The 13,505-nt window shown below is 50.0% G+C and overlaps 1 protein-coding gene across 1 annotated transcript in view; it reads right to left on the minus strand.

The window, feature by feature from the left end:
• Positions 1 to 2,783: 2,783 nt before the first annotated feature.
• The window catches only part of srcin1a (SRC kinase signaling inhibitor 1a), a gene marked incomplete at its 3' end in the record, with an annotated part of 65,941 nt that continues 55,219 nt past the window's right edge, over positions 2,784 to 13,505 (minus strand). The window contains exons 19-21 of the mRNA XM_080775135.1: positions 10,192 to 11,190; positions 5,963 to 6,078; positions 2,784 to 2,853 (exon numbers count right to left, since the gene is read on the minus strand). Of these exons, the coding sequence (XP_080631261.1) occupies positions 2,784 to 2,853; positions 5,963 to 6,078; positions 10,192 to 11,190 (1,185 nt within the window). The remainder of the gene's footprint in view (positions 2,854 to 5,962; positions 6,079 to 10,191; positions 11,191 to 13,505) is intronic.

The following is a 13,505-nucleotide window of genomic DNA, read 5'->3' on the forward strand; positions in this document are numbered from 1 at the left end:
GAGGGATCTTATTGCAAATTAAAGCGTGCGACAATATAGTATGGGTCAATATTTGGGGGGAAATAACTAGAGAAAAGACAACTTTACCTTCAGCTGTGAGCCCAGTGGAGAGTTCACCCACGATAAGCATGTCTGATTTAAAGAGGTGGGAGGCAGCAAATACGGTTAGAGGGATTGGGTTATGGGCATCACAGGGGATTACCGCTAGGAGGAGGTTATAACAGCTTTTAGAGGACCACACTGGAAATCAAAGTATTTCATTTCATTATACTTTGTGTTATCCTCTGTATGATTTACTGTGTGCATTTACTTACACATAATACGTACATTTTTTTTACCAAATAAACTCAATCAATCAACAGCATTATGGGTCAGGGGGTCAGGGGTTACAACATGAGGACACCAGCCAGTTCTAATGGGAGATCCTGGGAACAGAATACGCTGTCCTGCGGATGCAGGCTTAGCAGTCGACGCTGGCTTCATGGACGCAGTGTTAGAGCTCACATGTTTTGAGACTTCTAGCTGGTCGAGGGAGGCAGCAGCAGATTCATTCTTAGAAGTGGTTATACATAAGATGTCTTTTCATGAAATATTATGATCCCCCCCCCCCCCCCCCCCCGCCCCCCGTCAATGAAGAGCTAAAAAGACACGGCGGTGTTAGTCGAGAGTAAAAGCAAGGAAAGAAAACGTCCTCAAAGGCTGTATATGCAGATGAGTCAAGCACCATTATATACATAAGCAGTGTATATTTGAGAGCAGTATGGCCAGCTGTGCTCATTAGTGGCCTAAACAACATAGTGCAGAGTATGCACTCCCTCAGTCCTCACTGACCTAAAACATCTCTGCTTATTTTCACGTTTTGTTGTTTGGCATAAATTGCAATTCGGCCTTAGCCACTTTGGCCAAATGTGCCAAAATGTGATGACCTCATCACATTTGTGATGAGGGCTGTGGTCCTTTTTAGCCGAAGGAGTGTTTTCCGTGCAAAACTAATGAAAACCCCCTAGTTTGACACGTCACACACACACAATGGTGGCCATATTGATTTTGGCCACTGTGGTGACCCCGAAGGTCGCCGGCTCGGGCGCCCTAGCTAAATCGAAATGTCCCTCCACTGTATACTGTATCTAGTGCTGAAAAACCCTGAAGACCCTTGGCTTACACCAATATGTTTTGTCCACTGGGACACACTGCCCCCTGTACTGCAACAGAGGGGGGGGGGGGGGGGGGGGGGGGGGCGACGGCCCTTAAGTCAGACCTCCCCTTAGTCTGACCTGTGCTGCGGGTTACAAATCCCCCAGAGGACCCACACCCTGGCCCCTGTACTGCAACAGAGGACCCACACACACACACACACACACACACACACACACACACACACACACACACACACACACAGCCATGAAGGCATTGGAGGCGTTGCCGGCCGGACGCCAGGCCAAGGGAGAAAAGCCAGGTTTCTAGTGAGGCTGAGGCAGCAGGCCACCTGCCCCCGACCTCCCTGCATTCTGCTAGTGAGGCCGAGGCAGCAGGCCACCTGCCCCCGACCTCCCTGCATTCTGCTAGTGAGGCTGAGGCAGCAGGCCACCTGCCCCCGACCTCCCTGCATTCTGCTAGTGAGGCCGAGGCAGCAGGCCACCTGCCCCCGACCTCCCTGCATTCTGCTAGTGAGGCTGAGGCAGCAGGCCACCTGCCCCCGACCTCCCTGCATTCTGCTAGTGAGGCTGAGGCAGCAGGCCACCTGCCCCCGACCTCCCTGCATTCTGCTAGTGAGGCTGAGGCAGCAGGCCACCTGCCCCCGACCTCCCTGCATTCTGCTAGTGAGGCTGAGGCAGCAGGCCACCTGCCCCCGACCTCCCTGCATTCTGCTAGTGAGGCTGAGGCAGCAGGCCACCTGCCCCCGACCTCCCTGCATTCTGCTAGTGAGGCTGAGGCAGCAGGCCACCTGCCCCCGACCTCCCTGCATTCTGCTAGTGAGGCTGAGGCAGCAGGCCACCTGCCCCCGACCTCCCTGCATTCTGCTAGTGAGGCTGAGGCAGCAGGCCACCTGCCCCCGACCTCCCTGCATTCTGCTAGCCAAGGTATTGCTTCCAAGATCCTCGGACTTCCTACACCCACACTTTCTGAAATGAACAATAAGGCTGTATCACACGGCTAACACTTTGAATCTCAAATGACACTGATCATCCACTGTGTCGCCTCTTTTAGCCTCACGCCATCTGGACAAAGATACAGAACCGTGCCATGGAAGGCATTTAGACAAACCCCCGCCAATACGATGGTTCTGTATACTGAGGGGACCTCATGTTTTCATGTGTTTGTATTGTCTTGGCGTCGTGTGCTATGTGTTGTTTTTGACGTGGGTGTTTGAACAGACTGTGAAGACGAATATCCTTCGGGACAATAAAGATTATTATTATAGTAATTAGCAACGTACAATCCACCTGCCCCCCCGACGTCTCTGCATTCTGCTGGCCAACGTACAAGCTGTGCTGAGTTGAGTTGAGAACAAGGAATCTTGTTTCCGCAGCGGGAGACAAGGGATTGTAACATAATCTTCCCTGGTTGGCGATGCACCAAAACACAGCATCATACCCTCTGAGTTCTCTGTGTTATTTATTTTTGGCCGGAACTAAAATATGAACCCCCAGAGGCCATGTTCATCACGGTTGGGGAATCAATGTAAACACACGGGGACATAATAGTTTACTTGACCGCCACTACTCTCACTACTTCAGCAATGCCTCTAAATCCCTCCTCCAACTATTGTTCGGTAAATGGGATCACTCCTCCATCGTGAGGCTGAAGCAAGCAGCGCCGACCACCGGCGTGAGGGTACGATCCACTGCTGGTCTGACGAGTCGGACGCCGTATTACAGAACAGAGCTTTGATCACATGGACTGGGAGGAGTGGAGTATAGAGTATAGAGGATGTTATCCAGGTGTATCCAAACCTGAAACCATGGATCAACAGCAATCCCCCCATGATGAGCTGCCCTCATCGCACCAGACACCGCCTTTGCCCCCACAGCAGGCGTCATCACCATGCACGACTTGCGGCGGACATTTTTGTCAAAATTCCATTTTGTCAAAATTCCATTTTGTCAAAATTCCATTTCGTCAAAATTCCATTTCGTCAAAATTCCATTTCGTCAAAATTCCATTTTTCCCACGGACACAATACTAAATGACTGGTCCATTTGGTTCCATTTGTTTCTTGCGAATAACACATTTGGGAACCACTAGTACTAATGTGCCGTAGTAAATCAGTGTCGCATTATTATGAAGAAAGTCTGGAGACTTGACATTCAGTAAATGGGAACATTATAATCGTGTGACGACACGGTTGACACTTGTGGAGAAATCCACCTAGCGGTCCTACTATACTGAACGACTCGGTCATTGGATCGAAAACAAATCCACAATGTCTAAGACGCTGCAAATTCAATTGACAACTGTGATTGTTTATCGTCTATGAATATTTCACATACTGTACTGTAGTGTACAGCTCTAAAATCCCTTTTCCCACGTGCCACGCATTTGCGGCGCGGCGCTGTCCAATCTGGCCTCGTGCCGGACGCCAAGAGACAATTAGCTGTGAATGACTCCTGTCCCTCGGCGGGGATTGCATTCGCTCTCGCCCTTCTTTTTTTCAGGGAAATGTGTCTGCGACATTGTCCGCGGACAAAGCCGACATGCTGTGTCCGAGTCTGAGCGAGTGTCCCGCTGAAATAATGGGATTAATTTCGCTTTCACGCAGGCCGTCGTGTCCCGCAGTGTGCCGAGTGAGAGCGAGGGAGGAGGGTTGGAGAAAGAGAGAAAAGGGGGGAGAGAGAGAGAGAGATCAGATCTTGTAGATCGGCTATTAATTGGGAGTAAAGTACAAATATCCATGATTTCCATCAGTGGCGAGAGAGGGGGCAGAGAGAGAGAGAGAGAGAGAGAGAGAGACGGGGAGAGCTGAACTGTCCTCTTCATACTGAATAATCTGTGACAGCGAATGACTCAACTGGCCACTTATTAGAGATGCTTCCCCCCTGAGCTTCCCCCACACCAGGGTGACTTAAGCCTCATTACGTCTCCTCCTCCCAACCTCTCTCCACCTCCCCCGCCCTCACTCGCCCCTCTCTCTCTCTCTCTCTCTCTATCTGCAATCCCCCGTACAGACTACAGAACAAGATTCTGCCATCCTATTCCGCAAGCGTGTATAGAGGAGGTTTTAGATTCACTTCAGTGCTCTTTGCGTTTTTAGAATTACAATGAGATTACGCTACTTTTCTTTTATTGACACAACTCCTGTCATTGCCGGGGTCGGAGGGTTCTCTGTTGACAGTGACACGCTTCAACAGTTCCATTTCCTGGACTGCCATGGGCCATGCAGCGTCCCCAAGCCCTCCCCAGACTCCACAATGTGGCACTTCTACCGTCCACCATGTTTCTACTACAAAAGTAACATCATGCGGTTCAGAAAATCCTGCCTGTTAATTTCACTCATAAGAAATGGACTGCATTTTTGTACACTCTCAGAGTTAAATGAACAACATGACATGCCTCTCAGACAATACAATGTATATCCCTCCCCTCTGTGGCAGTGGGTCTCAACGTGAACTAAATGATTGATAGTCAGGAACCGAGTGAACCTTTATGATGCTGTAACTGTGTGTGACAGTGTGTGTCATGTGTGTGTACATAAATGGAACCAAATGGACTTATATTAACGGATCCATTTGTACACTCTCACAGTCTACGAGAAGACTTCCACACACCCGGTTTCTTTCCAAGCAGGTGTGTGTGTAGGCGACAAGGCAGTACAGACAGGAGGAGAGAATTGACCCGTACCCGGCCAACAGATCTCTCAAGCTTCAAGCCTTGAAGTTTCACTTCTCCTATACAACGTATACTGTATGATAGTGCAACGATATGGTCCTCTCTCCTACACTGTACAGCATCCTAGTGTAATGCTGCTCTGAACAGGAGGATGCTCTCATTAGTGTGTGGCGGGAAGGTTTGATTTATGCCTGGTTGTATGAGGGTGTTCCACGCCTAAAGGCCAAACCGCACCAATGCAACTATGCTCACAACTCCTTGCAACATTATGCAACTACTCACAACAACTATCCTCAGTGGCAGTTGCATTAGTGTGGACAGCCTTAAAACCGTTTTGTTGCAAGGTGTTGTGAGTATAGTTGCATTGGTTTGGCCTTTAAATAAACAGCCCATCTACAGTATAAGCTCACAACGTGTGATCCGCAATCCGACACGGTGTGAGCTTGTAGATCAGCTATTTCCAGCGTGCAACACAACCCAGTATATACACGTGCATCAGGCAGAGGGTGCTGCTGCTGCAGGACCATCCCTGATCTCACAGAAATACATACTGTACACAACTAGAAAACACCCAAAATCTGTACATACTGTATGACACTGTAATCCGACTGAATGGCTCAAGTTCCGACTCACACAGCCCGAACCAGCCACGGTGAAATAGCGTACTTCCGTACTATAGTGAAAGGCACACCTCCGTCGTGGTCAAAACAGTAGTAGTGTCATATGTGTACGGATTCTGTGGGTTTTCTAGTTGTGTATGACTATGTATACGGAATTGCAATCCCATACATATTTACGATTTACGTAGTTCTGTGAGATCAGGCTGGTGGGACGGAGGGTGGATGGTTGGGGTAAAGTCGGGTGCTGGTTGGGGTAAAGTCGGGTGCTGGTTGGGGTAAAGTAGGGTGCTGGTTGGGGCTGACGGGTGCTACTGTTGGGCCCAGGTTAGGTCACAGGGATTGACAGGTTAGGTTACTGGCAGGTACAGGGATTGACAGTGATGGTGATACAAAGTACAATTGTGTTCATTTAACTCTAAGGGCGTATACAAATGGACACACACACACATTCGGGGTCCACCTTATAACCCTCAGAGTTTAACCAACACTGAGGATAATGATATTGTTGACGGTACTTTACCTGCAGCTGGCCCTCCCTTTTCCCGCTCTTTGTCTTGTCTGTGCTGTTGTTCTGCTGCAAGTGCTTGAGTCTGGAGGCAGCCGAGGAGGAGTGCTGGACCCGGTTCCCTCCCTGGAGAGAGGAGACAGGTGGAGGAGAGACAGGTGGAGGAGAGACAGGTGGAGGAGAGACAGGTGGAGGAGAGACAGGTGGAGGAGAGACAGGTGGAGGAGAGACAGGTGGAGACAGGGGGAGGAGAGACAGGGGGAGGAGAGACAGGTGGAGGAGAGACAGGTGGAGGAGAGACAGGTGGAGACAGGGGGAGGAGAGACAGGTGGAGGAGAGACAGGTGGAGGAGAGACAGGTGGAGGAGAGACAGGGGGAGGAGAGACAAGGGGAGGAGAGACAGGGGGAGGAGAGACAGGTGGAGGAGAGACAGGTGGAGGAGAGACAGGGGGAGGAGAGACAGGTGGAGGAGAGACAGGTGGAGGAGAGACAGGGGGAGGAGAGACAGGTGGAGGAGAGACAGGGGGAGGAGAGACAGGGGGAGGAGAGACAGGGGGAGGAGAGACAGGTGGAGGAGAGACAGGTGGAGGAGAGACAGGGGGAGGAGAGACAGGGGGAGGAGAGACAGGGGGAGGAGAGACAGGGGGAGGAGAGACAGGTGGAGGAGAGACAGGTGGAGGAGAGACAGGTGGAGGAGAGACAGGTGGAGGAGAGACAGGGGGAGGAGAGACAGGGGGAGGAGAGTGGAGTGGAGGAGAGACAGGTGGAGGAGAGACAGGGGGAGGAGAGACAGGTGGAGGAGAGACAGGGGGAGGAGAGACAGGGGGAGGAGAGACAGGTGGAGGAGAGACAGGTGGAGGAGAGACAGGGGGAGGAGAGACAGGGGGAGGAGAGACAGGGGGAGGAGAGACAGGGGGAGGAGAGACAGGTGGAGGAGAGACAGGTGGAGGAGAGACAGGTGGAGGAGAGACAGGTGGAGGAGAGACAGGGGGAGGAGAGACAGGGGGAGGAGAGACAGGGGGAGGAGAGACAGGTGGAGGAGAGACAGGGGGAGGAGAGACAGGGGGAGGAGAGACAGGTGGAGGAGAGACAGGTGGAGGAGAGACAGGTGGAGGAGAGACAGGTGGAGGAGAGACAGGTGGAGGAGAGACAGGTGGAGGAGAGACAGGGGGAGGAGAGACAGGGGGAGGAGAGACAGGTGGAGGAGAGACAGGGGGAGGAGAGACAGGGGGAGGAGAGACAGGGGGAGGAGAGACAGGTGGAGGAGAGACAGGGGGAGGAGAGACAGGGGGAGGAGAGACAGGTGGAGGAGAGACAGGGGGAGGAGAGACAGGTGGAGGAGAGACAGGGGGAGGAGAGACAGGTGGAGGAGAGACAGGGGGAGGAGAGACAGGTGGAGGAGAGACAGGTGGAGGAGAGACAGGTGGAGGAGAGACAGGGGGAGGAGAGACAGGTGGAGGAGAGACAGGTGGAGGAGAGACAGGGGGAGGAGAGACAGGGGGAGGAGAGACAGGTGGAGGAGAGACAGGGGGAGGAGAGACAGGGGGAGAGTACGAGAGGCAGACAGACAGAGAAACGGGAGAGAGAGGTATGAGAAAGAATTCTATTAGCAAGTCTGTTGCCCGATCGAGGCCTGTAGGAGATCAGGGATAACAGCAAGAAACTAAAGTTGACCTTATAGTAACCCAAGTTCTTTAATCAACATGAGCAGAATGGTTCGCTTATATACGGGCAGAGCGGCATCTCCCGGCGCAGTCGCACCAGGAGATGCCGCTCCCTCCCTAAGCGACCCATTCAGTGAAAGGAAGATGAAAACAACTGCGGTCACTTTTCAATCATTATGTCCTTATATGCCGACGCAGCAGGACTATAGAGGCGCAATGGCAGACAGGGAAACACGGCAGCGCAGACATGAAAGTGGCGTTGCATGTAGCGCAGCGTAGCTACACACCAGAGGCTATGCCGTATGATGCAGTGTGCTTAATGGTCTTCCCTGTTCCCTGTTATCTGCCTCAGTTGGTGGTCTCTGTATTCTAACACACACACACACACACACACACACACACACACACACAAACACATCCTCACACAGTTCATCCTCTGCATAATAGAAACCTTCGCTGAGAAGAGAACTGGTTGGAACAACATGCTGCAGTATATAGCCTGTACGCCGACTCACACATAGCCAGTGTTTACGTTGCTGCATTGACACAATGCAAACATCTGCCTGAATTCCACCCCTGATGCAAAGAAAGATATTAACCCATTAAGACCCGAGGTAGATCATTCTACAAATGCCTTCTGAATCAGTGGTTCTCACACTTTCCCCGATTCAAAAATAGCAGAAGATGCGTGGCCACTGGCCAGACTATATCACTATATATATATATATATATATATATATATATGTATCACTATATATGAAGGCAATTATTTTTGCAGCGCTAGATTCGTGTCTGGCCATGCTAGGCTAGATATAAGAGATTGTATATCTACCATTTCTTTTAATAGCCAACGCAAAAATCTAAAATGACAGAGATACTTTCCCGGGTTTAATGAGTCAATCAAAACTGTAACCTGACTTCATGTTATGTTATTGTATCATTTTGACCAACATATAGTCTGTGAGCTATTCAAAGACACCCCGGAAATAGAAAGTTTGGAATTGCAATGGAACTAATAAGAAACCGTACAGTTGGGGTGATGAAATATAGTGTGAAGACTCTGAAATCCTCTGTCACATGATGCCAGTGGGAATGGCCTAGAAGAGCAGGAAAATGCCCCGTGACAATGTGAGAGCCATGCCCTGACTGTGAGGCTACACACGTTGTGAGCGCTGTTTCCTTCTCTCTCTCTCGTCCCCATTTTCTTTTTACTGCGACCTCTCAAGTGCACTTCGGTGAAATAGTTTATTTTAAATCACATAAGAATTCAACTAATTAGCACTAATCACTCCTCCATGCACAATGTATCAATGGTGTAGTACACACACTCATACGCGCACGCGCACACACACACACACACACACACACACACACACGCAGGCACGCACGCACGCACGCACTACTTAAGTGTTTGTAATTATAAAGGCATGCTGGATATAAAGCTTTGAATGTGAAAATGTTAATAAACCAAAGTGAAGTTACCTCCGTTTCACCTTTGGCTTATATTGTTTAACCAACATTAAGCTGATAATTACTTTGAACAGTTTTCAAAGAAAAAGCGATTTTTTGAAGATCATTGCAGAAGAACACAGAACAGAATAATTATGAAAGGCAAAGAAAGTGCAGGAAAAAAGAACAGAGGGAAAACATGAACAAAGACCTTTAATGTTTCTTTTCTTCAAAGTGTAACAAAGAATGAAATTGTCCCGGTTTACAGAGCAGGGAGCATATTAGAGATGCAAAGGACAGGTCGATGGAAAGACAATTAACAAGCCTCAGCCCAGCGGGATAGACAGCAGCCCAAGTACCAATCAGAAAGAGATACATACTGATTGCTGTCATGAGGGAGTGTGTTGGCTGTCCTTCTGCACACTGTGGAGAGTCTCGTCCTCAGTTGACACCGCTGATCAGGGAGTGTCCTTACAGGGAAGGCAGCCACAGTGAGGCTAGCCCATTCTGACCTGAGATCAGATTCTACAAATGTCGTTCTTTGATTTTTCAATAGCTAAAGCATAGCATAATGCCAACACCAAAATGGGCTAGAGTTCAGGACCACGGCCAGCACCACTCCCTGGGCCTGGATCACGACCCTATTATGTCCCTATTATGTCCCTCATTTCGTGTAAGCCATGTGCTACACCGTGAGCTAGAGTTCTGGGTTTAAAACGCCAAACTATTTGATTGCCAAGCCAGCGCAGCTGCCCTCAGCCTGACAGGCAGTGCACCGGGGTGGCAACGAATCAAACTGATTCAACATGAAATTAGGGACGTGCGGTACACCTGCCATCGTGAACCAGGTGCGGGGGACTGGCGCTGAACTCTAGCCTCACTGTGGCTGCCTGCCCTATGAGGACAGTCACCTGATCAGGGGTACTGAGGTCGAGACTCCACAACACCCTCAATTTGAAATGCAATTAGAGGCCAAATCACCCTGGAACAGATCAGAAGAGAGTCGACAGAAAATAAGCTTGGGAAGTTGAAATGCTGCCGTTCAATCATCCAGTGAAGACGTTAGAGAGTGCTACTGTATACAAACAGAAAGCCCAGTGAGGGCAGCGAGGGTTAAGTAATGAACCTGGATCAGTGCAGGGTTGAACGAGGAGGGCTTTGGAGGGACTGCGGGCTTCTTCTTGCTCTCAGGTGTGCTCGCGGAGGTTTTCTCAGCGTCGAGGCGCTCCGTGGCAGACTGGCACTGCCCACTGATCTCTATCAGCGTGTTCTCCAGCTCGCGGATGGTTTCCTCCAGGCTGTCCAGACGCTTGTAGGTGCTGCTGCGGATGTCCTCGCCCCTTCTCCAGGGGCTCTGGCCCGGCGCGTCTGCGCCGTCCGCGGGACTAGTTGACCCGTCCGGTTCGAGGTCGACGTCTGCTGTGCTCCGGCGCTCCTCTGGAGCGACGTGGGTTCCGGCGTTGCGCTCGAGGTTTAAGGTCCTGTCCCCGGTCACGACCCCTCTCCTCAGAGCCTCCACCAGAGAGCCCTGCAGGCCAGGGTGCAGGCCCATAGGGCCAGGGCTGCCGTGTGAGCACACAGCCCTCAGTGCCCTGGGTCTGGGTACTGGCTTGGGCTCCAGTAGCGAACACAGCAGCCGATAGGCTTCTCTGACGGTCACTTTGTCTCTAAAGAGCACCAGGAGAGGCGTGTCGTCTCTCAGGGGGATCTCAGAGGGTTCCTCGCCCTGCGGTGGGACGGTCAGCGTCAGCAGACCATCTCCCATGAGCTCCCTGACCTCCTGGGCCTCCATGAGAGCCAACACCCGCAACTCTGGCTCTATCAGCAACAGCGCCAGCTCCTCTTGGCATTCCGTGTCCTCCTCGAAAGACTCCCGGATCCTTAACTCATGGAGAGGAGTTTTCCGAGACGGTGTAACCGGATCCCTCACAGCCTCACAGACTTGAGAGGTGGCGGGGTGACGATGGCCGCTCCGCTCGCGAGTTGGGAGTTCTGCCAGCAGGTCCTGTTGTGTTAAATCTCTCACGTGGTTCTCTGAGGAGGAACGAGGGGGCGACACGGACTCGGTCAACACGATCTGGGGGATCAGAGAGAACGAGGCGCGGGGCCGGCCCGCACTCCCGACCTGTAAAACAAGGAGGCTCTGTGAGCTGTGAAATCACTTTTAATCAGCTACGGCAATTCACAACTAGCTTTGTGAGATTAAAAAGGATATTGCATGAAGAAATGCGTATTGAGTATGAAGGACACCACTGGAAACACGCCAATATACGTTCTTGGGTTTAAATCCTTTATAGCAGACCTTGTATTGAACTGTACTTTCCTGTGCTCTTTTTTGCAAACTGTTCAATAAAGTATTCAATCAATCAATCAATCAATCAAAAGTCATTGGGCCCAATTCACTAAGCTGTTGTTTACAAGGAGTTTCCCAAACTTCCCACATTAGTAGTCTAGAAATAGAATAAAGCATTCTAATTACATACAGCAAGCTTTGGTCCCATGTAAGTCTGTATCCAAGCAGAGTTGAGAAAGAGCGACCCTCCGCGAAATTCACCAACAAAAAAAGGCTACTGAATCAGACGACTAACTTGGGAAGTTTGGAAAATTACTTCACACCCAAAATATGGGTGTAAACAGCTTAGAGAATCGGGCCAAATGTGTTTCTAGTATCATAATGTATTATTGACTTACTGTACGGTATAGCAGCAGTAACAGTGCATTAGCATTGTGTCTGATGGAGTAACAGTGCATTAGCATTGTGTCTGATGGAGTAACAGTGCATTAGCATTGTGTCTGATGGAGTAACAGTGCATTACCATTGTGTCTGATGGAGTAACAGTGCATTAGCATTGTGTCTGATGGAGTAACAGTGCATTAGCATTGTGTCTGATGGAGTAACAGTGCATTACCATTGTGTCTGAAGCCAGAGCACTGCTGGCTGTGAGGTCTGATCTGTACCGCTGCTCCTGCAGTCCAGAACTGCCCAGTATTGCACATCTTGACAGCTGAATGACACATGTGTGACGATGATGAGTTTGACCACTAATCTAAATGGCACAATGTTAAAACTCGACACACCCATCACCCATGGCATGCAACAAAATAACACACGCAAAGGCACACGGCACCACCACCACCACCACGAACTGCAACAGCCACAGCACAAAGGATAGAACTACCGTATATCTGTTCTAGAGAGTACATGAATTTGTGGACACGTCTCATCGCACATCACAATGTCCCCAGTTCTGTTCTGGAGAGCTGTGCTACATTTCATCCGTGCTCTGCGCTCTTTGTTTCCTGTTCGTATAGATAGAGCGGATAGAGAGTTCATGAGTGCCCTACTTTATGTTCAGAGCCACATACTTTGCTGGGGGACCAGACGAGGCTTGTATTCCTAATAGAGATGTATTGTACGATATTGAAATTATGACCGATATCCGATTATTTGCTGGGTCGGCCGATACCGATATATTACATTATGTTATGCATTGAACTCATTGCTGATTATTATTTTTTGTTTTGCTGGTGAGCCCTCCTTCCCACTAACGGCTAAGACGCTCTTAAAGAGAACCGGCAGACTGGCTGCTCTGCGACTACAAAGCCATTGACGGTCACTTCATTATTGCGTCGTCAAATATCTGTGAAAGGAATTCTTTGCCATTTTTATGTCCGATATGACCGATTCTCTACCGATTATATCGTGCATCTCTAAGTTAGTAAGGGATACCAAACCAAAAGTATATTCGTCTGGAACAAACGGGTCACACCCATTCCGGGTGGGTGGGTGGGTTGGTGGGTGGGTGAGTGAGTGAGAGAGTGAGTGAGTGAGTGAGTGAGTGCACACACTGCACACATGCGCGTGCGCACTTGCTGCACACACGCACGCGTGCACATATACTGCACATACACTCAAATACACTCACACAGTATGTGTGTGGCTGTCGCAACAGTGATGATAATAATAGCCTAATTAAAAAGTGACAGTGTTTCTCGATCCCGTCGACTGCACGTGCTCTATGTCTGTGGCTGGCAGTCCTATAGGTCCTATAGGACACACACGCATCCTCCTCTAAGCACCAAGTGACCAATTACGAGTCCTCCAGTGACTCCATGGCTGCGGAGAGGAGACACCCTGTTGTTGTACCTTGGCTGAGCTGGAGGGAGGTTAGCAGTGACCCAACCTCAGAGTGAGGAGGAGGAGGAGGAGGGGGGCATGTGCAGTGGGGGGAAAAAAGTACTCCTTTTGTTTTACTTTAGTGCAATACTGTAGAAATACTCTGTCTGGAATTCAAAATGTACAAAAGTGTTGGTATCAAAATGAAGAAAGTACTCAGCAGATACAAGCCCACAAAGCGTCACATTGTGAGCTTGAAGATCGGCTATTTTCAATTGGCCGGGGGGCTGAAGTTGTAAATTCATGTTTTTTTATAATCAAAA

This window comes from Protomyctophum bolini (genome assembly GCF_963924005.1).
Source record: "Protomyctophum bolini genome assembly, chromosome: 11".
Classification (NCBI taxonomy): domain Eukaryota; kingdom Metazoa; phylum Chordata; class Actinopteri; order Myctophiformes; family Myctophidae; genus Protomyctophum; species Protomyctophum bolini.